Below are 27,944 nucleotides of genomic sequence, written 5' to 3'. Positions count from 1 at the left end.
TTGGGACCCTGTTAATACAGGAGATGTGTTACTGTGTGGCAAGTTTGGCGGGTCTAAATGCACCAATGCACCTTGCACCAGCCCTGTATTCAGGTTACTTGTTTCCTGCTGCCCCCAGACCTGTGTGCTCTTCTGGTCCCCCCCCGTCCGTCCGTCCGTCCGTTCCCTGCAGCGCTGCTGGCTTCCCCCTTCCCTCTCCTGCAAGCTGTTACAGTGGGATGCTTTCAGGATGGAGATTAGGAGAAGAGGCAGGTAAATATGTAATTTGCCGACCCCTTCTTTTTCTGAATGAACAGATCACTCGCTGTGTTACTTAATGTACTTAACTGTGTTTACTATACTTCAGTGTGTGATTGAACAGGAAGCCTCTGTACCAAATTATTCCTGTCTATTTATTTATTCTGCTAAAGGTTCAGAAATGGAGATTGAGGGTGGTGTCCTCAATCTCCTTTTTCAGTCTCAAAGGTGAAACGTCTGTTTAGACCTCATATATCACCAAAGTCCCCCAAAGGGGCTCCTTAAAAATTGCATAAAAAAATAAAATAAAATTGTAAATAAATAACATGATAAAAAATAAAATTATAAAACATAAAAAAATAAAATAACAAAAATGAAAAACTATTAACCCCGTCCACTGCCCTGCTGACCAAATCCAATGCATTACTGACAAAGTCCACTGTCATACTGACACCGTCCACTGCTCTACTGACTGACACCATTCACATTACTACTGACACCAGTGACAGACCTGCTAGGGTCGCAAAGGTTGCACTTGCAACTAGGCCCTGGCATTCCACCACTGTGGGGGAACTCCAAGACAGAAGGAAGGGAGCCAGCTGCAGAACATATGAAAGGGATCCACTATGGGACCATATTAAAGGGCCACGCAACAGGAGTAAAGGGCCCTGAGATCAGTGGGAAGGGCCCCGGCCATAGTCGGGGGGGAGGGGGGGGCCTTCATGGTTTCTTGGGGTCCTGAAGGAGCTAGTTACACATCTGACCAGTTACCAGAATGTAACCTTATCCAGGATAGTGAAAATAAAAGCTTCACCGCGGCAGGGGGCAGCGGTGGTGCAAAAAGGAAGAAAGTGGGACTTTAAATGAAGCCCAGGATAACAAAAATGTAAAATTGTGGAAAATAAAGGTTTAATGATGCGTAAAAACAAGTTTACATACAATTCATTCCATGTACACAGAAATGCACCCATAACATGGTGCCAATTTGTAACCTGGTAATAATTGATAATAACATGTTTACAACCATTGATATTCAAGGTAAAATAAAAGGGACCACCATACTCATAGTTGGATACATATGTTAAGATAATAGCATCTGCACTGTCAATAGGCTTAAAAACCCAAATATGTTTGAAGAAGTATAAACACATATCATGATGGTTGTGTAACTCGTACAGCAGTAGCTTGACGCGTTTCACGGCTTTAAACCGCTCTTCAGGAGCAGACATGTAAGATATCTGCAATAGGAAAATATTTGTAGGTAAGTATACTAAGTCAGGGTAGGGGAGGATGGATAAAGCCCCCCAAAAGCCTGTATAAAACAAGATGGCTTCCAAATATGTGTGTGCTGGAAGGAAGGGCGCCAAGGACCACGAGCCACCCCAGAGCATCAGTGTCGGGAGCCGAGAGGGCATATATAGGACGGCGGTCATCACAGGCAGACGTCCGGGCGAGCTCCGAGCACCCCTAGTGTGAATGTGGGAAATGGTGAGGTATAGTGAAAACAATAATTGAAAACAAAATACAAAAAGCCACGACAAAAGCACGAAAACAATGTTAAAGGGTGAGTGTATGGGGTGTGAGACCAGTGAATAAGGAGTAAATTGGTAGGAAAAGTGATGAATGTAAAGGTGAAGAAATGAAGTCCAAACAGAAGTGACGGTGGGAGACCATGGTAAGAGATCATCACCGAAACTTTCAATGGATAAAGAATTAAGTGAAGATGAGGTACAAACCTTGTACACACGGTCTGAGATTCCGACGGAATTTGTCCGATCGGACCGTTTTGCCTTTTTGTGGTCTCCATCGGACTGTCCCGACGGAACAAGTTTTCCAACTTGTTGGTAAAATTTTCCGACAAAATGCTCCGATCCGACATACTCCAATCATGTGTAGAGAATTCCGATCGGACAAAGTGCCACGCATGTTTAGATCAAATTCCTACACCAAAGCTATTGGCTACTAGCGTGAACGTAGTCCCATCGTTACGAAATAATGTCATCACGTTCTGTTTCCGACAACTTTGTCCGACCGTGTGTATGCAACAGTTTTGGACAAAATCCGACGGATTTGGTTGTCGGAATGTCCGACCATGTGTACAAGGGCTAAGATGTACCTGTATTAAAAGGGAAGAAAATCAGTCCATAATTATTGTGTTTATCCAGGATAGTGATACCTGTATAAAAGTATATCTGAGGGCATATCAGCTACATGGTCACTGTGACATCCCATTCGCGACTCCTCAGACCTTCTCATCGGTCAGATCATTTCTGACCACACCCTTCTCCTCCTCACACCCTCTCCTTTACCATCAAACAAGAACACCAGGTGAGATTTACATAGTTACATAGTTAGTCAGGTTGAAAAAAGACCATCCAGTTCAACCACAAAAATAAAAAAATTAAATAAAAAATAATAATAGTATCATACAATCCCATATACCCAATTCTATACCCACAGTTGATCCAGAGGAAGGCAAAAAACCCCAGCAGAGCATGATCCAATTTGCTCTAGCAGGGGAAAAAATTCCTTCCTGATCCCCCGAGAGGCAATCGGATTTTCCCCGGATCAACTTTACCTATAAATGTTAGTACCCAGTTATATTACCTACATTCAGGAAAGTATCCAAGCCTTTCTTAAAGCAATCCACGGAGCTGGTCAGAACCACCTCTGCAATGAGTCTATTCCACATTTTCACAGCTCTTACTGTGAAGAAACCTTTCCGTATTTGCAGATGAAATCTCTTTTCCTCTAGACGTAAAGAGTGCCCCCTCGTCCTCTTTGTTGACTGTAAAGTGAATAACTCAACACCAAGTTTACTATATGGACCCCTTATATATTTGTACATGTTGATCATATCCCCCCTTAATCTCCTTAATTTCTGGGAGACAATGATCCAGTATACATGTGCATTTTATTTCTGACTCATTTTGGTTATTCTGAGATTCAGATGTATCCGAATCTCCAAATGAAATGGTAACAAACTTACTGAGAGCTGTAATATGAAAAAAAGAATACTGCAATAGAAAATTCAGGAACAAAATGTTGTGGAGTCCCCCCCCCCCAATCCATACCAGACCCTTATTCGAGCATGCAGCCTGGTAGGCCAGGAAAGGGAGGGGGACGAGCAAGCGCCCCTCCCCTCCTGAAACATACCAGGCTGCATGCAGAGGCAGGCAGAGCCCCCCCTGCCCTAAAACTCCCCCTCATGTTGATGGGAACAAGGGCCTCTTCCCCACAACCCTGGGCTGTGGCCCCCAGATCCCGGCCCCCCCATGTGAATGAGTATGGGGTACCCCTACCCATTCACCAAAAAAGTGAGTAAAGACAGAACACAAAATAAAAAAAAAACAATGCCCCCCATGTAGATCCATCCTCAGTCACGATGCCCACTGCACTGCTTGACCCAAAAAAACAAAAAACCTCTGGTCTCATTGAAGGCTCCCCACCGACTGCCTGCTCCTCCATCTGACATTTCTTAAGTAGCTAAGGGGTGGACAATTTTTCACGGGCAATGGCTGGTGTTAGTGATTTAATCATCACGGCACCATGCTTGATATGGTGTCAGGGTGATTGAAGTGCATTATTTCTATTATTACATTGCAGTAATAAATGAAATAGTTCAACTTGGCATACTGTAGAATCAGTGGGAGCCCTGAGTGTGTCACTTGCCACTGTCACCTGCTACTAGATGTGCATAGTCACTTGCCAGGCTGCCTGTCCCCAAATGCGGAATGTCGATTGCCACATCACCTGCCACAAGATGTGGATTGCCACCTGCCACGTTGCCTGTCACCAGATGCGGAGTGAGTGAAGCGCCCCTTGTAGTATGTCAGGCAGACAGCTGAGGGGGTGAACTACAAGTCCCAGCACAACTCACCTTTACTCCCACACATAGCTCACCTGTCACTGATGATGTTGCATCTCTGTGGGATCGCCCCTCTGGATATTGCAGGGTGTCTCTCTCCTCATGCTGCAGCTGGTCTCATCTGGCAGAGGGAGGGTCCAGGACTCCTTCGGCTGTCAGTCTCTGGCTACACCCTTCTACCATTCCTGATTAGCTGTCGGGGGGGGGGCAGACAATCTGCGCCACTGAACAAGGAATCTAAGTTTTCACACACCGAGGAGCTGCAGGAGAGAGGCGATGTGGGACAGGCAGTATGAGATGATGTCATCTCTCTGCTCCTCGCTGCACCTCCGACACTGAGACAGAGCACTGGCTTTGAGGGCAGAAGAGCGGTGATGCAGAGGGGGCGGAGAGAGGTAATATCATCTCTGCTTGCCCGCCCGCTCGCTTCTTCCATCCACCCAGCGCTCTCATGCCGGTAGCCCAGCATGTTTCTTGCGGCCGCCCGCACCCGCGGCCCACCTGCAGAAGGGCCGCAGGCCGGTAGTGGGCCGGGGACCAGGGGTTGATGATCCCTGCCATAGGGGACTTATAGAACTGAGAAGAGAGCGAGAGAGAGAGAGAGGAAGAAGAAAAAAAAAAGGGGGGGGATCCCAAATTAAATAAATAAGTATAAATATGTCGCCCCTGCCGACAGGGGAACCAGTGCCACATCACTTACTAACTAATCTATTCCTCTAGTTCAGGGGTGCCCAACCTTTAGAAGAGCGAGGGCCACCTATGCGAATTGGTAACCGGTCGTGGGCCACAATGAGTGGAGTGGGTGTATGGCAGCCCACTCTACTCTATAGAGCCCACTCTACTTTTTTTTTTTTCTTTTTGACGATCAAATTGGAGGTAGGCGTTTGTAAACGGACGAAAATCCATTTACATCTTCTACTCCTTAGAGGTGAATGGAAGGTCCAATTGGGTTGGACTGACCGTGTGAAAGGGGCCTATGGCTTAGGCCGCGTACACACGGGCGGACTGTTCGCCCAACCTTGTCCGCTGAACAGTGTTTGGGCGGACAGTCCGCTCGTGTGTGGGCTTTCAGCGGACAGTTTCAGCGGACAGTTGGACGGACAAAGTCTTTCGGAAATTCCGAAAAACTGTCCGCTGAAACTGTGTTTGAGCGAACAGTCCGCCCGTGTGTGGGCTTGTCCGCTGTACTTTCGAAATGAGCGGACTGTTCCCGCTCGGAAAGTCCGCCCATTTCGAGCGCGTGTACAGGTAGGCGGGGCCCGCGAAGGAGACGTCGCGGGCTCCGCCGCCTGGAATGGGCTTAAAGGGGAACCCCAACGCCGAAAAAAATCGGCGTGGGGGTTCCCCCCAAGTCCACACCAGACCCTTGTCCGAGCACGCTACTCGGCCGGCCAGGAAAGGGGGGCGAGCGAGCGCGCCCCCCCTCCTGAGCCGTACCAGGCCGCGTGCCCTCAACATGGGGGGTGCCTTGGGGAAGGGGGGGCCGCGCGGCCCCCCCACCCCAAAGCACCTTGTCCCCATGTTGATGAGGACAAGGGCCTCTTCCCGACAACCCTGGCCGTTGGTTGTCGGGGTCTGCGGGCGGGGGGCTTATCGGAATCCGGGAGCCCCCTTTAAGAAGGGGGCCCCCGGATACCGGCCCCCCACCCTATGTGAATGAGTATGGGGTACAATGTACCCCTACCCATTCACCTGTGAACTAAAGTACAATAAAAAACACAACACAGAGAAAAAATATTTTATTGCACAGCTCCGGGGGTCTTCCGTCTTCGGGGGTCTTCTCGCCGGACTCCTCCGCTATGTGTGTGTAGCTCTTTTGCTAGCGGAGGAGTCCGGCTTTCTTCCTCCCCGCCGCCGGCCTCTTCTCCCGACTTCGGGGGTCTTGTCCCCCTCTTCGGTTCTTCTGCCGGGCCACCGCGCCTGGTCCGGTGGCCCGGTCTTCTGTCGCCGTCTTCCGTTCTTCTGTCGCCGCCTTCGGTTCTTCTGCCGGGCCACCGCGCCTTCTTGTAGCTCTTTTACAGGCGGTGGCCCGGTCTTCTGTCGCCGCCGCCGCCGCCGCCTTCCGTTCTTGTTCTTCTTCTTGTTCTTCTTCTTCTCCTGGAGATGTTGACTCGACGAGCTCTCCGGCCGGAATGCCAGGGACACGCTCCGCTGCCACTTATATAGTGACAATGGGGCGGTGTCACATGGTATATGTCACATGGGTTGGTCACATGGGTTGATGTCACATGGGGACTATGACATCGTAAGGGGGCGGGGTCACCATGTGACCAACCCATGTGACATATACCATGTGACACCGCCCCATTGTCACTATATAAGTGGCAGCGGAGCGTGTCCCTGGCATTCCGGCCGGAGAGCTCGTCGAGTCAACATCTCCAGGAGAAGAAGAAGAACAAGAAGAAGAACAAGAACGGAAGGCGGCGGCGGCGACAGAAGACCGGGCCACCGCCTGTAAAAGAGCTACAAGAAGGCGCGGTGGCCCGGCAGAAGAACCGAAGGCGGCGACAGAAGAACGGAAGACGGCGACAGAAGACCGGGCCACCGGACCAGGCGCGGTGGCCCGGCAGAAGAACCGAAGAGGGGGACAAGACCCCCGAAGTCGGGAGAAGAGGCCGGCGGCGGGGAGGAAGAAAGCCGGACTCCTCCGCTAGCAAAAGAGCTACACACACATAGCGGAGGAGTCCGGCGAGAAGACCCCCGAAGACGGAAGACCCCCGGAGCTGTGCAATAAAATATTTTTTCTCTGTGTTGTGTTTTTTATTGTACTTTAGTTCACAGGTGAATGGGTAGGGGTACATTGTACCCCATACTCATTCACATAGGGTGGGGGGCCGGTATCCGGGGGCCCCCTTCTTAAAGGGGGCTCCCGGATTCCGATAAGCCCCCCGCCCGCAGACCCCGACAACCAACGGCCAGGGTTGTCGGGAAGAGGCCCTTGTCCTCATCAACATGGGGACAAGGTGCTTTGGGGTGGGGGGGCCGCGCGGCCCCCCCTTCCCCAAGGCACCCCCCATGTTGAGGGCACGCGGCCTGGTACGGCTCAGGAGGGGGGGCGCGCTCGCTCGCCCCCCTTTCCTGGCCGGCCGGGTAGCGTGCTCGGACAAGGGTCTGGTGTGGACTTGGGGTGAACCCCCACGCCGATTTTTTTCGGCGTTGGGGTTCCCCTTTAAGCCCATTCCAGGCGGCGGAGCCCGCGACGTCTCCTTCGCGGGCCCCGCCTACCTGTACACGCGCTCGAAATGGGCGGATTTGCCTCCGCCTTACGTGGGCGAGTCCGTTCATTTCAAAAGTTGAGCGAACTGTTTGCCCAACCTTGTTCGTCAAACAGTCCGCTCGTGTGTGGGCAAGTCCGCTCATGCAAATTTTGAGCGGACTGTTTGATGAAACTGTTTGCCGAACAAGGTTGGGCGAACAGTCCGCCCGTGTGTACGCGGCCTTAGTGCAGGTAACCCCCAGGTGCACTGCTCTGCACCTGCAGATCAGTTTGAAAGCAGCCCAGTAACCACTGCAGAACAGATATGCCCATATATACACTGTGATTTTAGTAATAAACGTACTATTAATAACAGTATTCTATTCCATCACAGAGCAGGAGGTCGCGGCCAACATCAGAGGGCTCCGTGGGCCACATGTGGCCCCCGGGGCACTGGTTGGGCACCCCTGCTCTAGTTCCTCTCCAATCAACCTTTTCCCTTCATCTGATTGTCAAAATGACTCCCATGGAGCCCAAACTTGCAATAGACATTCCCTTTCCTCCAAAGACATAGGGATCAATTTTTCCATGATCCCGATTCTTCTTACTTTATTTAACCAATTAGAGATTCGAGGTGACCCTGACTCTTTCTAACGTATGGTAATGCAGCTTTTGGCTGCATTCACCAAATGGCATAGCATTGAGTTCTTATATCTCTCTAATGGAATTTGTGAGCATTGTAATAAGAAAAAAGCCGGGTCTTCCGGGATCTGGTAATCAGTAAATAATTGAGAGATTCTCTGGACTTCTTGCCAAAACTGTCTAATTACTGGACAAAACCAGAAAATATGAGCTATAGTGCCTCTCTCCTTACAACCCCTCCAGCACCTATCTGACATTTCTGAAGAGAATTTATTCATTCGATATGGGGTGTAATACCAACGCATTAGTACTTTATAATTTAATTCTTGTATCTTAGTACATCTAGATGACTTAAAAGTTAAATGTATTATTTTCTGCCGTTGGGATGGTGTACAAGTTTGTTCAAGGTCCTTCTCCCACTTATCTAAGCTCGATATCGAGCTGGGTGCCCCTTTGTTAAAGGGGGCTTCCATATTCCAATAAGCCCCCCACCCCCTCCGCAGACCCCCAGGTAGTGAGTAAATAATACCTCAGCCTGAAGTGGGGCTTTAATAAAATGGAGATCAAATGACCATCACATTGCATATCATTTGATTTTACTATTTGTCTTCAGATCTTCAATTCCTCGTATTCCTGCGCGTATAGTCACCTGTCACGTGACTTCATCAGTATTCCCTGATAAAGTCACGTGACAGGTGACGATACGCGCAGGAATACGAGGAATTAGGACACCGGAAGTGACGTCCGTAACACGAGCGGAGCGCTCGTTTGTTTTTCAAGCCTGTTTGACTTATTTGTTTGTGAGTACCAGTTCATTCGTTTTAAACGTAATAAATGTAGTTTACATACTTCACCATTGGAGCCCCATTTCTTTCTTTCACCATTCAGCCCCATTTTTATATGTGCTTTCCAATGCCACAAAGTGCATCCTGAAGAAAATATTCAAACATGTCAATTCCTTGCTGACATCTTTCCTATGGGGCAATAAGGCAGCTAGAGTCTCTTTGGAGATATTACAATTGCCGGTCCAACGAGGGGGAATTGGCAATACCTGACCTACGTCTATACTACTTGGCATCCCAATTAGTATTTATCCACTGGCGAATGTTCCCACAAGTAAACAACGCTGCAGTTGCAGTGGAAAGCAGCAACAGTAACCTCATATGAAACTTTATTAAACTTTTTTTTTTCCAGAGGAAAGACCCCCACAGGGGTGGACTGACAACTCATGGGGCCCCCGGGCATTAGGAGATTATGGGGCCCCCAGGCAATCTGAGATTATGGGGCCACATGGTATACACACACACAGTATACAATCACACAGTATACACAGACATGTTTCTATTGGCTGAGAAGGTACTGGAGGGGTGGGGCAGCTATAATGTCGGAATTTTTAGACTATTTTTGATGGCACTTTTACCCCCCGCGCGCTAGCGGCTGAGAAAGGGTTAAAACCACCCGCAATAGCGGCGTTTTGCCAGCGGTATTGCAGCGCTGCCCCATTGATTTCAATGGGGAGCAGCGGTGGAGGAGCGGTAAACACACCGCTCCTTCACCGCTCCAAAGAAGCTGCTTTTCCTGACGTCCTGCCAGCGCATCGCTCCAGTGTGAAAGCCCTCGGGGCAATAAATGGTGCAGCAGTTTGAGGGCGGATTGCAGGCACTATTTCTAACGCTATAGCGCCTGCAGAACACCCTCGGTGTGAAAGGGGTCTTAAAACAATAAAAGATGGTCTAAAAAACACACGACTGAATGAGATGAGAGCTCCACATAGGCAGATGGCATGAGCTCATGCTGGGAGGGGAATCGCTTCAGTTTTTTTCTACTCATCCCGCTGGCTGAACGATAAAACTGAACCATGTATGGCCAGATTTGGAAGGAAGATATATTCATCATCAACTGATCCCCCTGAAGGGGTTAATCTACATATTACCTCCTTTGCCGCCAGATCCAGCAACGTCTTCTCTCTACGTCTTATGAAATGTCCTATCTGTATTCCATACAGCGGGGGGTCAGCAACCAGTAGATTGCGGCCAGGTGACTGGTAGGTCTGGGTTTGCTGACCCGCTCCTTTCAGAGCATCAAACATAGTGCAATGCAGAGGGACTCCTTGTAAAATTAGAGCTGTAGAAGGGAGCAAGAGCTGCATAATCCGATGCCTCCTCTGTAGTGCCGTCTCCTGTCCCATGCGGAGTGATACCAACTGCATGTCACCTCTTATCCCGGCTAGCGGTCTCCAGAGTGGTGCCAGCAGCAGGAAAGAAGAGATCTTCAGGTCAGTGTGAAGCAATACACTGGGCATAATAGTATAGGGCTGCTTTCACACTGATGTGCTGTGGTTTACCCACACCATGGGTGAAGTGTATCTGCAGCTTTCCTGCTGGTTTGCTGCGCTTAGCCATAGACTTCTATTATATCCTGCTGTTTTACCACCCCCAACTTTGAACAAGCCCTAAGGGTGCCGCTGCCAAATGCAACTAAGGGCTCATTCACAAGTTCAGCAGGCACTGCTGCTCCTCTGAAAAGTGACCCAAGTGTGTGTTGACAGGTGACATGGAGGCGATAGGTTGCCTCCTCACCATCTGATTTAAACCTATGCTTGCTGTACAATGCATGCGATTGCGACACGGTAGTATGGCAATCTGGTGTGAGGAGGTGGCACTGTGCTCGGTGATCTTTGTCTCTCCCCGTGTTGTTCAGGTGGATCTCCACCCTTATAAGGTTGCCTACCCCTGACATACACACTTCCTGTTTAGAGGTGAGATCATCATCTTGTGGAGCTAAAATCTGGGGATCAGGAGCCATTTCCACCCTTTATTCTCAGCTGGGGTTCTTTGTATCCATATAACAGATGTTCTACATGACTAAATCTGACATCAATTTTACTGCAAAATCAAAGGGGCCAAAATGTCTCCCCCCCGAGCAGTAATATATTTCTATCCCCCTTGGTGGGAGTGGAGATGACCCATCTATAAGGATATACAGTACATACACACAGCACAAGGCCGGGTTCACACTACGAGATGTTTCTCTGGGCTGCAGTTCCTCTGAGCTCCAAAAGGTGGTGATCTCACCTCTACCCAGACAGGAAGTCTCTATGGAAGACAGGAAGTGATGTCAGGTACAGACAGGAAGTGATGTCAGGTACAGGAAGTTCCATAGAAAGTAGAGAGAAGACTGCTGGATCTGGCGGCAGAGGAGGTAATATGTAGATTAACCCCTTCAGGGGGATCAGTTGATGATGAATATATCTTCCTTCCAAATCTGGCCATACATGGTTCAGTTTTATCATTCATCCAGCGGGATGAGAGGAAAAAACGGAAGTGATTCCCCCATCCACACATTGGAGGGGGATGGGGGAATCCTCACCGCTGCACTATTGTATTCTGACAATGGGGGGCACTCCTCCGCTCTCAGAATACACAGATCAGTGATGAAGCTATTGGCTGCAGCTGCTGATTGAGTGACTTTTATCCGGCAGTGACCACACATGGATGAATGAGTGACTTGTATAGCGCTACCTATGTGAACTGAATCGCCTCCAGTGTCCATCTGCGGTATAGCGTGGTCCTTTGCCCCATGGGGATCCTGACATGCTTACAAATACATACACATATTTGGCCAATTTTTTAGACAGGATCTAATTAACCTACCAGCATATCTTTGGAGTGTGGGAGGAAACCAGAGTACCTGGAGGAAACCCACGCAGGCACAGGGAGAACATGCAAACTCCAGGCAGGTAGTGTCGTGTTTGGGATTTGATCCAGTGACCCTTTTGCTGCTAGGTGAGAGTGCTAACCACTACACCACTGTGCTGCCATGCATGCATGGAAATGTGACCGCTCCCTGCTGAACCAGCTGAATTTCCATGTCTCTATGGTCACTATTCCTCCCCTCCCCCTCATCTCCTTCATTATGTAAGTCATGCTGAGATCATCTCCCATTGGCTGAGCAATATTCTCATTTGTCTCTGAGCTCCTTCTTGCTATTCCTCGTCCTGCCTGTTGTTTCCTTGGATTGATTTTCTGTGTAGTGACCCCGGCTTCATCTCTTGGATGCGCTCGTCTGTTGCTTGTCCTGACCTTTATCCTGATTCCTGGATCTCCTCCTCATCTCTCCTCCATATCCTCTTACACAGCTTTTCTCCACACCTGCAGTGATCCTGGGGGGTGGAAACTTGGCACCAGCACTCCGCAAAATCCATCCCCACCATTAGGAGCCCCGGAGAAAATTGTCTGCTATTTACACTCCGTTCCTCCGCACGTCACCTGATCACATGAGAGCTTACTTTCACACATTCCTGTCTGGATGGTGACTGTATCATTGTGTGTGTCAGGTTCCTATAAGGTGTCAGGATGTCACTGTCTATTTCTCCATGGAGGAGTGGGAGTATTTAGAAGGACACAAGGATCTCTACAAGGACGTCATGATGGACAATCAGCCGCCCCTCACATCACCAGGTAAGAGGAGACTTTATTGTAAAGGAGAGAGCAGTACGGAGGCTCCACCTAGATCCCCCATCATCTGATAAACACATAGAAACAATGTATTCAGTCAGTGTGTGTGTTTCCTACAGATGGATCCAGTAATGGGAACCCACCAGAGAGATGTCCCCGTCCTCTGTATTCCCGGGATTCCACACAGGAAGGTCACACCATCCCCCACCATCATCAGGTAGGTGAGGAACAATCACTGATAGTATCATTTAGGGATGCACCGAATGGGTTTTTTGGTGCCGAAACCGATACCGAAAATTAAAAATACACTAGGCCGAAAACCGATACCGAAACAGCACCAATACTGAAAATGACTGTTTTTAAAAAATATTTTTATACAGGAGGTGGTCAGAGACTGGCGTCATGATAAAAGAGATGTGTGGTGTCCCCTCGTGCAGCCAGTGTGGTGTCCCCTGTGTAGTCAGTGATGCCCCCGTGCAGCCAGTGATGCAGAAAATAGAGAGGAGAGCCGCCTCTGCCGTCTGGTTCAATAGAGCGCCGGGAACATCACAGCTTTACGTAATAGAGGAAGTTTGGGACTTTAAAATGAAGCACTTGGATAATGGAGGTAGGTTTTAACCATATTAAAAAAAATAAAAAATTTTTTATTGATTGTTCAGTAACAGATCATAAAAAATAATAAAGATCAAATTCATAAAGTATATAGGCGTAAGTACAGTAGAAGCATGATATATAGTATTCACATATAGCAGCACATAGTAGTAATAAATAAAATAATTGGGTAGTATGGCATGGTAGTGCCTATGACAGCAAAACCGACATCAGCAAGTACATCCACATAATAGATATGCATCCACTAGATGTAAAACAAAAATAAATTTAATATATAGTTAAAAAAGTAAATCCCTCCCCGGGAACTGAGGCGGCATAGACATGGATGCGATATCAGGCAAAACCAAAAAGATACAGCAGTGTTGAAGAGTATCAGATATGGAGTGTGTGGCAATTGTTGAAAACAACATATCTAAACATCGCTCCTAAAACACCAGCAGACAAGATATTAGGATGAGAGATCCGTCCAGCCGGCGTCCTGCCAATAAGGTCTGCGGGATGGAGGCACATACTTGTGCTTCATTTAAAGTCCCAAAATTCCCCTCCTTTTTTGCTTTTTTTTTTAACATCACAGCTTTAATTTCAATAGCTGTGTGTTCCCCCGTCGCGCACCGTCACATACAGCCCCTCCCCCTTGTCTGGGGAACTGTGATAGACAGATCACCCGTCCAATCTGGAAGGATAATCTGTCTATCACAGTTCCCCGGACAAGGGGGAGGGGCTGTATGCGACGGCGCACAATGGGGGAACACAGAACTATTTAAATTAAAGCTGTGATGTTCCCGGTGCTCTATTGAGCCAGGCGGCGGAGGCAGCTCTCCTGCGTTATAGATCTCCCATGATGGGCGGCACCAGGGGCGGGGGCGGAGCTCCGCCCCGCCCCATTTTCGGCTTAATTATCGGCTGTTTTTTCTTTCAGCAAATTGCCGAAAGAGCCATTTTCGGCCGACATGTTTCGGCGGCCGAAATTTCGGTGCATCCCTAGTATCATTAGGATCTGTACATTATCTGCATTGTTACCTTTGATGTCATTTTTATTATATATTTAGAGTGGAGACCTGAGAGATTCTAAAGTTGAGGTTAAAGAAGAGATAAAAGAGGAGAATGATGAGGATGGGGTGATGGAGGAGTCAGAGTTTCTAAAAGAACACAAAGATCTGTACCATCCTCTGTATTCCCGGGATTCCACACAGGAAGGTCACACCATCCCTCACCATCAGGTAGATGATTGACAATTATTGGTAGTTCTGATTTATACACAGCATGTTTGTTACAATGAATGTTTTATTATATATTCAGAGTGGAATCCTCATGCAGGATAATACTGATGTTAAAGAAGAGTATAAAGAGGAGGATGAGGAGTATGGAGTGATGGAGGAGTTTTCAGAAGGACACAAGGATATGATGGAGCCACCAAATACCAGGAACCCACCAGAGAGCTGTCCCCGTCCTCTGTATTCCCGGGATTCCACACAGGAAGGTCACACCATCACTCACTATTGCAAGGTTGGTGGGACGGAGCTTATAAAACACACTTGTAGAGACAATGTGTGGATTTTCTATGTGATGTCACAATAATAAATCTTCTATCTTACAGATGATATTCTCTCTCATTTTCTTGGTTTAGAGTGGAGATCCAATGGATATAGAATTTGAGGTGAAATCAGAAGAAGAAGAGAGGTATGTGAGGGATGATCAGCAGTCTATGGAGGAGGATGGAATAACGGTGACATTTATAGAGGAGGACACTCCTACAGAGATCAGCACAGGTGGGTCATTAACACTAAATACATTCCTCCACCCATACTGCTCACTGATTGGTCCAGAGTAGGGTGGGGACTGGGTGATATCAGCCTGTAATCCCCTGGTCACTTTCCTGAGCTGTGTTCCCCGTCCTGTATTCCTGGATTTCTCTCGGATAATCTTCCTTCTCTGTGCTGCCGACACAATTTATGTATCTAGACTGGATTTATGGAGATTCTGGGGTTCAGCTGACAGCAAAATGTTCATTTTCACCATAGGTGTTACTAGATCTAGGCACCTGGGGTATGTGCTTTGGGTCTTCTGCCCCATACCCGGGTCTAGTAAGATCTCTGACAGAACAATCCCCCCAAGATTACTTGCTCTGTTGTCTGCTGGCTTTGCCGGGTGGAGGGATATGTCTGTATAGTCTCAGACCCAAGTCACTGAGTGCAGTCTCAGGAGATGGGAGGCAGCGGTGTGGGACCTCTGCAACTTGTCTCATGTAATCATTTCATCTTCCACTGATTACTGAATACCAATATTATGAGTCCTGATCATTACACTATATAATTTATATTGTACATTACATACTCCTGACCCCTGCACTATATACTCTATGTTGTACATTACATCATTCTGATACTATAAAATCCTAACTGTTGTATCCCACGTAATAAGTTGTACATTAATGATTTGATTGGAGCTCAGAGTTTTACATGTTGGTAATAATGTGATAACATCTGTCATGACTCTGGTGAAGAGAAACAAAAAAACTCTGGACAGCCGCACTCCGGAAAGAATATCTTTTCTTGTATCTTTTATCTTTTATTGCAAATTGAAGATCACATAATACAGTCCACAGCAAAAGTGATACAGAAAAGGGACTCACGCGTTTCACACTATAATAAGTGCTTACTTATAGCTAAGTTAGCAAAAAGTTCAATTTATATGGAAGACAGAATTAAAATATATAGGAATGAGATTAACCACTTTCAGACCGGACCATTTTGCTGGTCAAAGACCAGACCACTTTTTGCGATTCGGCACTGCGTTGCTTTAACTGACAATTGCGCGGTCGTGCGACGTGTCTCCCAAACAAAATTGACGTCTTGTTTTTCCCACAAATAGAGCTTTCTTTTGGTGGTATTTGATCACCCCTGCGGTTTTTATTTTTTGCGCCATAAACAAAAATAGAGCGACAATTTTGAAAAAAACACATTATTTTTTACTTTTTGTTATAATAAATATCCCCCAAAAATATATAAAAAAACTTTTTTTTCCCTCAGTTTAGGCCGATACGTATTCTTCTACATATTTTTGGTAAAAAAAAAATCGCAATAAGCGATTATTGATTGGTTTGCGCAAAAGTTATAGCGTTTACAAAATAGGGATAGTTTTATAGCATTTTTATTAATAATTTTTTTATTATTTTTTTTTTACTAGTAATGGCCGCGATCAGTGATTTTTATTGTGACTGCGACATTGTGGGGGACCTATCGGACATTTTTGACACATTTTTGGGACCATTGTCATTTATACAGTAATCACTGCTATATAAAATGCAGTGATTCCTGTGTAAATAACACTGGCAGTGAAGGGGTTAACCAGTGGGTGGCAGTGTAGGGGTTAAGTGTTCCTAGGGGTGTGTTACTACCTGTGGGGGGGTTGGGCTTTAATTTAGTGAACACTGATCTCTGCTCCAATCACATGGAGCAGAGATCAGCGTCACTAGTTGCTAGGCAGAATGGAGAAATGCTGTTTACAACGGCATTTCTTCATTCGGCCGCTCCGTGAGACGATCGCGGGTATGCCCGTGGCAATCGAGTCCGCGGGTCCCGCGACCGGACTCACGGGGGTCCCGACCAGCGCGGGAGCGCGCCGCCCGCCGGCGCGCTCCCTATGGCAGGGCGGCAAATTTAAAAGGGACGTACTTGTACGCCCATTTGCCTGCCGTGCCATTCTGTCGACGGACATCGGCGTGCACTGGTCGGCAAGTGGTTAACATCATCCCCAGGGAAATTATACCAGGTAAATTAGTGTACATCCCTCTATTACATGAAATAAAAATGGAAATAAGGAAAATAGCAACAAGGTCACCCTCTCATGGATAGGGTGAATAAATACCAAAAAGATGGTAAGAGTACCAAAAGTTATGTACAAATTTCAAATGTTGCCTATTCCCCCATCTCAGACATATTTTAAAACACTAAAAAACATAATAACCAAGTTCATTTGGTAGAAAAGGAAAACCGAGAATTTAATTCTCGGTACTAAGGAGAGATAAAAAGCAAGGTGGTCGAAAGGTACCAGACTTTAAAAAAATATTATAATGCGGTGTTGATTTCACGAGTAATGGAGTGGAGAAGGAAGAAAAACGAAAAAAGATGGGTACAAATTGAGAATACAATGAGTGAATCACGGTTGGGTAGAATCATTTGGATCGCACCTCAATATAGAGCACTGGGTGAGAATACACACGCAATGACACGAAATGTACTTAGAATCTGGGATCTAATACATAAACAAAGTAAATGGGAATATAACTCTCCACTAATATCACTCAAAGAAACAAATGACTTTACACTGGGAAAGGGAAATTATTTGGAGAGTGGATAAAAAATGAAAAACGCACAACTAAAGGATATAATAGAAAAGGGGAAAATACGCACATTTCAAGAATGAAGACAGATTTGATGGTGATTACCGAATGGCGGTACCTCTAGTTGAAACACTTTGTCCTAGCTTTGCCACAACCAATAAGATCAGCGAAAAGATCTAAGGCTGCTGGAGCGGCTAAGTATGGCATCAAATGCAAAGAATGGTATATCACGGATTTATAAAATTCTAGTGGCAGAGGAAGGGCTGGAGGTCCCGCCATACATAAAAAAAAAAATAAAAAAAAATGGGAAAAAGAATTGGGAACATGAGGGAATAAACAATAATTAGGAAAAAATCTTGAGACTGGTACATAGCTCCGCAGTTGACTCTAATACAGCAGAGATGAACTATAAATGCCTTACAAGATGGTATATAACCCCAGACAAAATAAGTAAATATCAAACAGGGAAATCGCCATATTGTTGGCGGGGATGTAAAGTAGTGGGAACGATGACACATTTATGGTGGGATTGCCCAAAAATATAAAGCCATTGGAAAGAGATCGTACAGTTAATAAAAGAAATCACTAACAGAGAAATATTAAAAGAACCTTGGACGTAGACATGTGCACACTGAAATATTTTGTTTCGGAATTTCGTTTTCATCTGAAAAATAAATTCATTTAGTTACTCCCGAAATTCGTTTTTATTTATTTAGTTTTGTTAAAAATGTGTTCATCCAAAAATCCAAAATAATTAAAGTGGAATCTGTCATTTAAGGCTAATGGTGTCTGTCGAATGTTCTAAGAAGATTCAACGGAGCAGCTAAACTGTACGACGCCGCAATCGTACATTTCCGGTCGAATGTTCCACCTACAAGCTATAGTAGAATTCTAATGTTGTATGACACTAGTAATAATTATATTTATTAACTATTAATACTAGTCAACCAACATTAGAATTCTTCTATAGCCTATGGGCGGAGCATTTGATCATAAATGTCCGCTCGCTGCAACTGTTTTGTCGAATCTTCATATCGAATCTTTTCTATCCATGTCAAATCTTTTCTCTGTGTCGAATCTTTTCTCTGTGTCGAATCTTTTCTCTCTGTGTCGAATCTTTTCTCTCTGTGTCGAATCTTTTCTCTCTGTGTCAAATCTTTTCTCTCTGTGTCGAATAATCTTGTACTAATAGAGCTAAGGTTAAGCACATTCGATCACAGGTTCGATAGACACAGATCGCTATTGTCAGCGTCATGTCGAATCTCCTATCTATATCGAACTGTTGTTGTAACAAAAACAAAAATAAGCATTTCATTTTCGGGTCTTTCAGTTTTCAGATTCTGCGTGTTCGTTATCGTTTGTTTGTAAAAATGCATTCGGACGAAAACAAATGCACATGTCTACTTGGACGTGCTTGTTTCATGGGACAGAAAGTTCAATAAAACAGTGTAAAGAATAAGTGATACCTCACCTGATCAATGCAGCTAAAAGTCAGATACCAAGATACTGGCAAGAAACAGAAAGCCCCACAATAAAAGATTGGCTTGGAAGGGTAGAAGAGACATATAACATGGAATATCGGAGATACTGTGGAGAGGAGGGAATAGAGGGAATGATAAACAGATGGAAAGAATGGAAGTCATTTAAAGTGGTTGTAAACCCTCCCCTACAACTTTGTCACATGTGAATCAGCATAAAAAAACCCTAATGAACACTGCTTGTAGATATCTCCTTACTTGCTTAGTATTGTTGTAATCCTTTTTGTTCTTTAGAATGACATCACTGAGCATGCCCAGATCTCCCCTGATTTACAGCACAGTCTCTATGTCTTATCTATGTGTTATCAGGACTTCCTACGGCACACAACACTGAACTCCCAGGAGGTTTCATAATCACTCAGAGCTTCCTTCTACACACCATGTGACATGACATACAGTGTAAAGCAGGGCATGGGACAGCAGTACTGCAGTCTTATCAGCTAAAGCTGATAGGACTCATACAGGCAAACACTAGGTTTGCTAAGAACAGGGAAGCAGGGTTGCCATAGAAATGTTGGATTGAGAAGGAGGCTTGGTTAACAGTACAGGAAGTGCTCAATGTAAGGGCGGAAATACACTCCACTGTGGACTCAGAAAACAATACTTAAGATGGCGCTGCCTAACCCCTGGAAACAAGTTTTTTAAAGTTTCTTTAAACAGTAAGTAATATGTGATTTGGACTGGATTACAGTGGCTATACTTTGATAATTACTTATTATAATGGACTAAATGAAAAGAAGCATCAGAGTGGGAGAGTTTACTTCCTCTTTAAGAAGGCGGTGAGATATGTGGAGGTTGTAGGAGGATAACACAGGGTAAATCGGGAGAACTGGGAGAAAGGGAGAAAAATTTGATATGGGATGGACGGTGACGGATGGAGAAAAGGGGAGGGGGGGGTTTACAGGGGGGATGTAATCATGTTGGAATTTTCGGAAAATGTTTATGTATGCGGATATAATTAAAATAAATAATAATTAAAAAAAATGATATCCCTTCTAAAACGTCTCTCCTCCAGAGAAAATAAGTCCAATGCTTTCAACCTTTCCTCATAACTAATATCCTCCAGACCCTTTATTAGCTTTGTTGCCCTTCTTTGTACTCGCTCCATTTCCAGTACATCCTTCCTGAGGACGGGTGCCCAGAACTGGACAGCATACTCTAGGTGCAGCCGGTTTTAGAAATTAACACTAACAATAAATCCAGTGCAATTAACAATAACATGAATCAAGCGGCACCATATAATCAGGTGACACCTTAAGATCAAATTGTAAATTAAAAACATATAACAAAACACCAAGTGTACGTGTTATATCAATGAATAGGCAAATTAACTTAAACACATTATAACACAGTATAACGTACACCAATGATGAATATCATGCTTTATTTCTCTGGAACAACCCATGGTGACATTGGTATCAGATGTTGATAGATCTCAAAATCATAGGTGGTAATATTCCAGTGTTCCCAAGGCACCCAGGACAGTGCTTCCACCACCCAGGGGAGGGGGTAGGTACTCTTACCATAAGATGTGGATGGAAACCCAGATCTCAGGCCACGGTCTCCTGTGGTTGGAAGGGTATGAACACACACTCGTAGTGAAGTAGCAGACCAGCAATACCGGAAACGGGAATATGACCACAATCTCCTGGTTTGTGCAGTCTCCTTAAAGATTTCCTCCAGCAGTGGAAAAACGGTGATCATAAAAGAAAAAACAAAGGCTTCCACATAGTGTAGATCAAACAACATATGGATTTAATAATAAAATAATAGTACAAACATCGTTCAGGATGTGTGCAATAAAATGTGATCACAAAAAGCTTGTAAAACAGGCACGGTGTGTGGAGTTTAGCAGGGAATAACCCTTGCCTGGGGTATTTGTAGCGCTGGACTTTTTTTTTATCATAATTATGAAAATAATCATTAGTTGTCACCCTACAGAGGACCCATTTACTAGTTACCTTGAGGGGGGAATTGTAAGATCCTCAGAGACAAAGCTGCCTGATGTGGGCGGAGTCCTGGTTTAGGGGAACCAATCAGCTCATGTCTAGTAATAATCTTTGTATTTCTATTTTAGTAGATGGACGGGAGATGAGGAAAACCTCAGAGGATTGTCTCACTTTGTCTCCAGACTGTAAAGTAGAAGATGAGGACATCACACAGTATAGTCCAGGAGAAAACCCGACTACCTCAAATGTCCATCCGGCACCACACAGTGTAGATGGACCATCGTATTCCTCTTATCCTGAGGAACCTCAGACTGTGAGGGACGGTGCCGTCCTTCCAACAAATAAGAGTCTTTCCTGTACTGAGTGCAGGAAGTGTTTCCATTCCAAATCCAATCTTAATGTGCATAAAAGAACTCACACAGGGGAAAAACCATATTCCTGTCTTGAGTGCGGAAAATGTTTTTCACAGAAGTCTAGTCTTGAAATACATCAGAGATCTCACACTGGTGAGAAGCCATATTTCTGTCCTGAGTGTGGGAAATGTTTTGTTCAAAAATCAGATCTTGTCAGTCATGAGAGATTTCACACGGGTGAAAAGCCTTATTCTTGTCTTGAATGCGGGAAATGTTTTTCACATAAGTCCACTCTTTACAAACATAAGAGGTCTCACACGGGGGAGAAGCCACATTCCTGTCCTGAGTGCGGAAAATGTTTTTTAAGTAAGTTCCAACTTTACAGACATCAGAGATCTCACACGGGGGAGAAGCTGTATTCCTGTCCTGCGTGTGAGAAATGTTTTTCACAGAAGTCCAGTCTTTACACACATCAGAGATCTCACACTGGGGAAAAGCCATATTCCTGTCCTAAGTGCGGGAAATGTTTTTCAGTAAAGTCCCATCTTTACACACATCAGAGATCTCACACGGGGGAGAATCCATATTCCTGTCCTAAGTGCGGGGAATGTTTTTCAGCGAAGTCCAGTCTTTACATACATCAGAGATCTCACATGGGGGACAATCCGTATTCCTGTCCTGAATGCGGGAAATGTTTTATACAAAAATCAGACCTTATCAAACATCAGAGATCTCACACTGGGGAAAAGCCGTATTCCTGTCCTGAATGTGGGAAATGTTTTTCAGTGAAGTCCAATCTTTACAAACATCAGAGATCTCACACAGGGGAGAAGCCGTATTCCTGTCCTGAGTGAGGGAATTGCTCCTCACTGAAGTCCTGTCTTCTTGTACATCAGGGATCCCACACAACCCTCGAGGTGTATTAGTGCCTTGAGTGCGGGAAATGTCTTCTATATGAATGTTGCTGGACATCACAGCTCTCATGTGGGGAAAAAAGCAGACCTGATATACACCTCAGATATACTTCATGGCTGATCTTCATCGTGTAAGAAATAGTTCCAGGGTTGTGGACATTTTTTGAAAAAACGGGCAGACCCTCTATGGGAGACGCAAAAACCTGTTGTCTTGAGTTACCCTGAGTTTGTGACTTCCTTTGAAATGGCATTTGACATTTCCACAAGCTTGCTTCTGCTGCCAAGTGCTTCATGTCCATCACACAGAGTACGAGAACTGTTGCAGACTACGCCATTGAAATACTCTGGCAGCAGAGGTTGCTTGGAATAATGAGGCCCTCGTGGCTGCTTTTTCTCATGGTCTCTGGGATACCATCAAGGATGAGATAGCCACTCGAGATACCCACTGAGCTGGAGAAGCTGATCACGTTTGCCATCCTCATTGACTCCAGACTCATAGAAAGACTCTCTTTTAAGGAGCACGTGCGGAAGCCTCCTGTATATTTGTCTCTGAGCTTTGCAGTCCCACCCTTGCTCCCCCACCTCCCATGCCTCCTGGTACCGAGTCGGTCAGTAAAGATGAACCCATGCACTTGGGCTTCATGCATCTCTGCAGAAGAGAGAACCCTTAAAAGGAGGGAGAGATTGTGCCTTTGTGGCCAGGCAGGTCACTTTTTGAAGTCTTGTCCTACCCGTCCAGAGAAAGCCCAAACCTTGAGGTCCTGTCATGGACAGACCTTAGGTGGCGTTGTTTCATCCCCAGTTATCCAGAAGGATAAGCCCCTGGTTTCGATTACCCTTTCGGGGGCTGAGTAGTCCATCGAGATAAAGGCTCTAATCGACTCTGGGGCTGCAGGCCTGTTCATTGATGCTGCCTTTGTATCAAAGCACTCGATTCCACTGCAGCTGCGTGACACTCCACTTCTCATTGAGGCTCTTGACGGGAGACCTCTACAGCCTGCCCATGTGACTCATGAGACTGTTCTGTTATCCATGGCTGTAGGGGCTCTTCACCATGAGATAATCCAATTCCAAGTTATTTCCTCACCTAAGTTTCCATTGGTTATCCTTGGTTACAGAGGCACAACCCCTCTTTTGATTGGCTCCGTGCTGAGGTTCTCTCCTGGTCGCCACAATGCAGTAAGACGTGCTTCTAGAAGTAGAAGGTAGCCTAGGTCCTGTGCACTTCTCTCTCCTCCCTACTGGAGGAGTACCGCAATTTTAGCGATGTCTTTGCAAAGGTAAAGCCGGTAGTTTGCCTCCACACCAGTCATATGATTGCGCAATTGCCCTGCAACCTGGTGCCATACCCCCTCGTGGCCAGGTTTACACTTTGTCGGTCTTGGAGGATAAGGACATGGAGGAGTATGTTGCAGGCGCACTTTCTAAAGGTTTCATCCAAAAATCCTCGCCTCCTGCTTGTGCTGGTTTCTTTGTTAAGAAGAAGAGTGGTAAACTGAGACCTTGAATTGATTATAGGGGTCTCAATCATTTCACGATTAAGAATGCCTATCCGATTCCATTGATTACAGAGATATTTGACCACCTCAAGGGAGCAATGGTTTTCACAAAGCTTGATTTGAGAGGGCATACCATCTCGTGAGGATTAAGGAGGGCAATGAGTGGAAAACTGCGTTTAATGGCAGAACAGGCCATTATGAGTACCTCGTAATGCCTTTTGGCCTTTGTAATGCCCCAACAGTTTTCCAGGAATTTATTAACAATGTCCTCCGAGATTTGTAGCAGTTATGTGTGGTGGTTTATCTCAGCGATATCCTCATATTTTCCAAGTCCCTGGAGTGCCACCACACAGATGTCTGTCGTGTACTTTAGAAACTAAGAGAGAACAATCTCTATTGTAAACTGGAGAAGTGCGAGTTCCATCGTGAACAGGTTAAATTCCTGGGTTATGTAATTTCCACTGCTGGTTTTTATCGATGGACCTAGGGAAACTTTCAGCAGTCCTACAGTGGCCCCAACTCGTGGGTTTACGTCCTCTGCAGCATTTTCTTGGTTTTGCCAACTATTTTCGGAAGTTTATTTGTAACATCTCATCTCTGGTCAAGCCCCTGACTGATATGACCAGAAAGGACTTTAACCCACAGTGTTGGTCTCCGGAGTCCATTAAAGCCTTTGAGAGTCTCAAGGTGGCCTTTGTTTCTGCTCCTGTGTTGGCACATACTGATCCTATGTTGCCTTTTATCCTTGAGGTTGATGCTTCTGAGACTGGAGTTGGTGTCCTTCTGTCTCAACGTCCTACCTCAGAGCGCTATGCATCCGTGTGGCTACTTTTCCAAGAAATTGTCACCTGCTGAGTGCAATTACGAGATTGGTGACAGAGAGCTGTTAGCGATCATTTTAGCCCTGAAACAATGGAGACATCTCCTCGAAGGTACCACTGTGTTGGTTCTCATTCTTACTGACCATAAGAATCTTGGATTCTTGAAGGGCGGGATGGGCTCTTTTCTTGTCTAGTTTCAATTACATTGTCTCATTCTTACTGGTACTAAGAATGTAAGGGCTGACGCTTTGTTATGACAATTTTCCTCCACTTCCAAGATGGAGTTGGTTCCGGTTCCTGTGATTCCTCCTGATTATATTCTGGCTACGGTTCGCACCAGTCTCACTTCTCCTTTGGGTGACATTTTTGCTGCTCAGTTTCATTCTCCTCATGAGAAACCTTGTGACAGCTGCTTTGTCCCAGAGAGTCCCCGTACTGCCGTACTCCAGACTTACCATTCTCCCAAGGCTGCTGGCCACCCTGGGAAGAATCAATTCTTTTGGGCCGTTTCCAAACAATTCTGGTGGCCTAGTCTATGTGCTGATGTAACTGCCTTCGTAGCTGCCTGTTCCATGTGTGCTTAGAGTAAGACTCCACAACACCTTCCAGTCTGCCTCCTACAACCCATACCCAATGGAGAGAGGCCCTGGACCCACCTGCCAATGGATTTCATGGTGGAGTTACCCAACTCCCAGGGCAACACAGTTATCCTTATGGTGGTTGACAAGTTCTTGAAAATGTCTCATTGTATTCCACTTAAGAAGTTGCCCACTTCTATTGAACTGGCTTCCCTTTTGCTCAGCAGATCTTTTGCTTACATGGGCTACCCAAGGTGATTGTCTCGGACAGGGGTAGTCAGTTTGTGTCTCGGTTCTAGTGCCTTTTGTGCACAGTTGGGAATTCAGCTTTCTTTCTTCTCTGCGTATCACCCACAGTCTAATGCTAAGGCTGCAGAATGAGCCAATCAGTCCTTGGAGCAATTCCTATGTTGCTATATTTCTGACCATCATAACAACTGGTCAGACCTCTTACCATGGGCAGAGTTTGCTCACAATAGTGCCTTGAAATCTTCTTCCTGATTGTCCCCATTATGTTGCCTGACTCATTTGTTCAGCAGAGTATTCCTGCATTAGAAGAGCATCTCCGTGGTCTTCGTTCCACTTGGGCACAAGTCCAGGAGGCTTTGCGACATGCTAATGATAGGTACAGACTCCATGCTGACCACAGATGCCTGCCTGTGCCTTCCTACCAGGTTGGGGACAGGGTCTGGCTATTATCTCGTAACCTTCGACTTCGTGTTCCCTCTCTGAAGTTCTCACCTCGGTTTATTGGGCCTTTCTGTATTCTTTGCTCGCTCTCCTGTGTTCCTGTTTAAAGACTTGCTTGGCTGACATTCCTTCTGGCTCCAGATCCTGCTTGCTGTTCTACTACACTAATCTCTGGCTCCCTAACGTTTTGTCTTGTCTGACTATCTGTTCCGGTTTCTGAACTCTGGCTATGTTTTGACTACATTTACTCTGTTTACTTTTTTTATTATTATTAAACAAGTGAGATTTAACTGTACTTCTGTCTCAGTCTGATTCATGGTTTCTGACAGTAGAACTATTAGAATAGTTTTTACATTTTAGATTGGGGCGCCTCGAGACTGTCCATAATTTTGGAGAGCGCCTCAAGAATGTCAATAATTTTGGAGGGCGCCTCAAGACAGTCTATAATTTTGGAGGGTGCCTTGATGGAAAAAGATTGAAAAACATTGACATAGAGGACAAAATGTCCCCTATGTGATGATTTTTTGGTGACATGTTCTCTTTAATGAGGCATCCAGGGTCTAAAAGACCCCAATATCTCCCTTGTGCACCACTAAATTTAATGCAGAACACATTGCACTGCATTATATTCTTTGATGGCCAGGAAATTGTCAACAGTGACCCGGAAGTGACATCATACATGTCACTTTTGGGTCAGGAACAAGAAGGTGAGGCCAGTGGATGTGTGTCCTCCCTCCCCTCAACCCAACATCACCCGCTATGCTGGACCTGGGTCCGCAGATGGGCAAAAGGAGCCCGGGATATAGCAGGTGTGTCGGGATGGGGTTACTTTACCGGGGGGTGTGTGGAAACATTCACTCAGCCACCCGAATGCTTCCATTCAACAAGTAAAGCCTGCTCCTTGCTTGCCCAGGGCTAAATGTTAAAAAAAAGATCTGTCCCGCCCTCAGAACTGCATGTCCCAGGTGTCAGGCAATAAGAATTGTACATCTCTGAGTTCATAAGGAGTTTAGAGATCACCAAAGACATGTGTCGTACCGTGTTGGCCATTGATAGCAGGATAAAAAGATCATAGAAGAATGTCGCACCTTTCATTGGTTGAGTACATTTTGTGGTGTAAGCTTTCAAAAACACTTAGAGGGCTGTTTGATTTTTGACACCCTAGGAAAAACCTAATTTTCTCACTCCTTGGCCCAGCCACTGACTCCACCCCCTTTGTCCTGCCCATGTTTACGGTGGAGGTGGCAGGAGTGGAGATTTTTGTGGCGCCTCTCCACTATTTCTTCAGCCGTGGTCCGCAGGCCCACACCTACATCTCTGGACCCAGCCTGAAGGCAAAAGATGGTGACACCAGCTCGCTTCCTCACACCAGCTGTGATCCACAGGTATATAGGCAGGCTAGGGCAGTATACAGACAAGCTAGGGCAGTATATGGACAGGATAGGGTAGTATATAGACAGGCTAGGGCAGTGTATAGATAGGCTAGGGCAGTGTATGGACAGCCTAGGGTAGTATATACACAGGCTAGGGCATTATATAGACAGACTAAGGTAGTATATGGACAGGCTAGGGTAGTATATGGACAGGCTAGGGTAGTATATAGACAGGCTAGGGTAGTATATAGACAGGCTAGGGCTGTATATAAAAAACAAGTAAATTATTGTGAGCTACCATGTAAAGATCCAATTAAACTAATTAAAAGACAGCTGCTAGTATTGATCTCGTCCCATATGTTCGTGCCAACCTAATCTATAAATCAATAAATGCTGCGCTATCTAAATGCGATTATAGGGCTGTCACATAAATTCCAAAATCTGGTGCTGTGGAATGTGGCAATCCTATATAGTGAAACCATGCATGTATTTCAATCCTATGAAATAAATAATTGCAATCTAATACTATATAACCAATGATGATCCTATGCCATTAAAAATTGCAATCTTTTGCAATACTGCTGCAGTTCTATGCAGTCAATACAGGTTGTCATTGAAATTATTGCACATGGTTGCATATTTCTCTATTGCATATGAATGCAACATGTGCATATAGAGGTGTGTATGCTGCACAGGTTGTCATTGGGAGTATCGCATAGGATTGCAATTTTAAATTGTTTATGATCACAATTTGTAATTGCATAAGATTGCATTATTATGCTCACTAGATCTTTTACATAGGAATGGGATATCTCACCACCACTATTTAACTGCGGTCAGTAATGTTAGGACTTAGTACGATTACCATCATTTTT

General features: G+C 45.6%; 1 protein-coding gene across 1 annotated transcript in view; it reads left to right on the top strand.

The window, feature by feature from the left end:
* Positions 1–11,106: 11,106 nt before the first annotated feature.
* LOC143986893 (uncharacterized) overlaps positions 11,107–27,944 on the top strand; it is a 74,014-nt gene continuing 57,176 nt past the window's right edge. Inside the window, 7 exon segments of the mRNA XM_077485299.1 lie at positions 11,107–11,144; positions 12,280–12,403; positions 12,520–12,617; positions 14,062–14,232; positions 14,312–14,518; positions 14,640–14,781; positions 20,970–22,039. Of these exon segments, the coding sequence (XP_077341425.1) occupies positions 12,319–12,403; positions 12,520–12,617; positions 14,062–14,232; positions 14,312–14,518; positions 14,640–14,781; positions 20,970–22,039 (1,773 nt within the window). The 5' untranslated portion in view covers positions 11,107–11,144; positions 12,280–12,318.

Source organism: Lithobates pipiens, unplaced genomic scaffold (assembly GCF_037356315.1).
Source record: "Lithobates pipiens isolate NorthernLeopardFrog02 unplaced genomic scaffold, aLitPip1_a1.2 Scaffold_18, whole genome shotgun sequence".
Classification (NCBI taxonomy): Eukaryota; Metazoa; Chordata; class Amphibia; order Anura; family Ranidae; genus Lithobates; species Lithobates pipiens.
The sequence above is the reverse complement of the archived record's forward strand: the minus strand, read 5'-3'. Positions and strand labels throughout refer to the sequence as shown.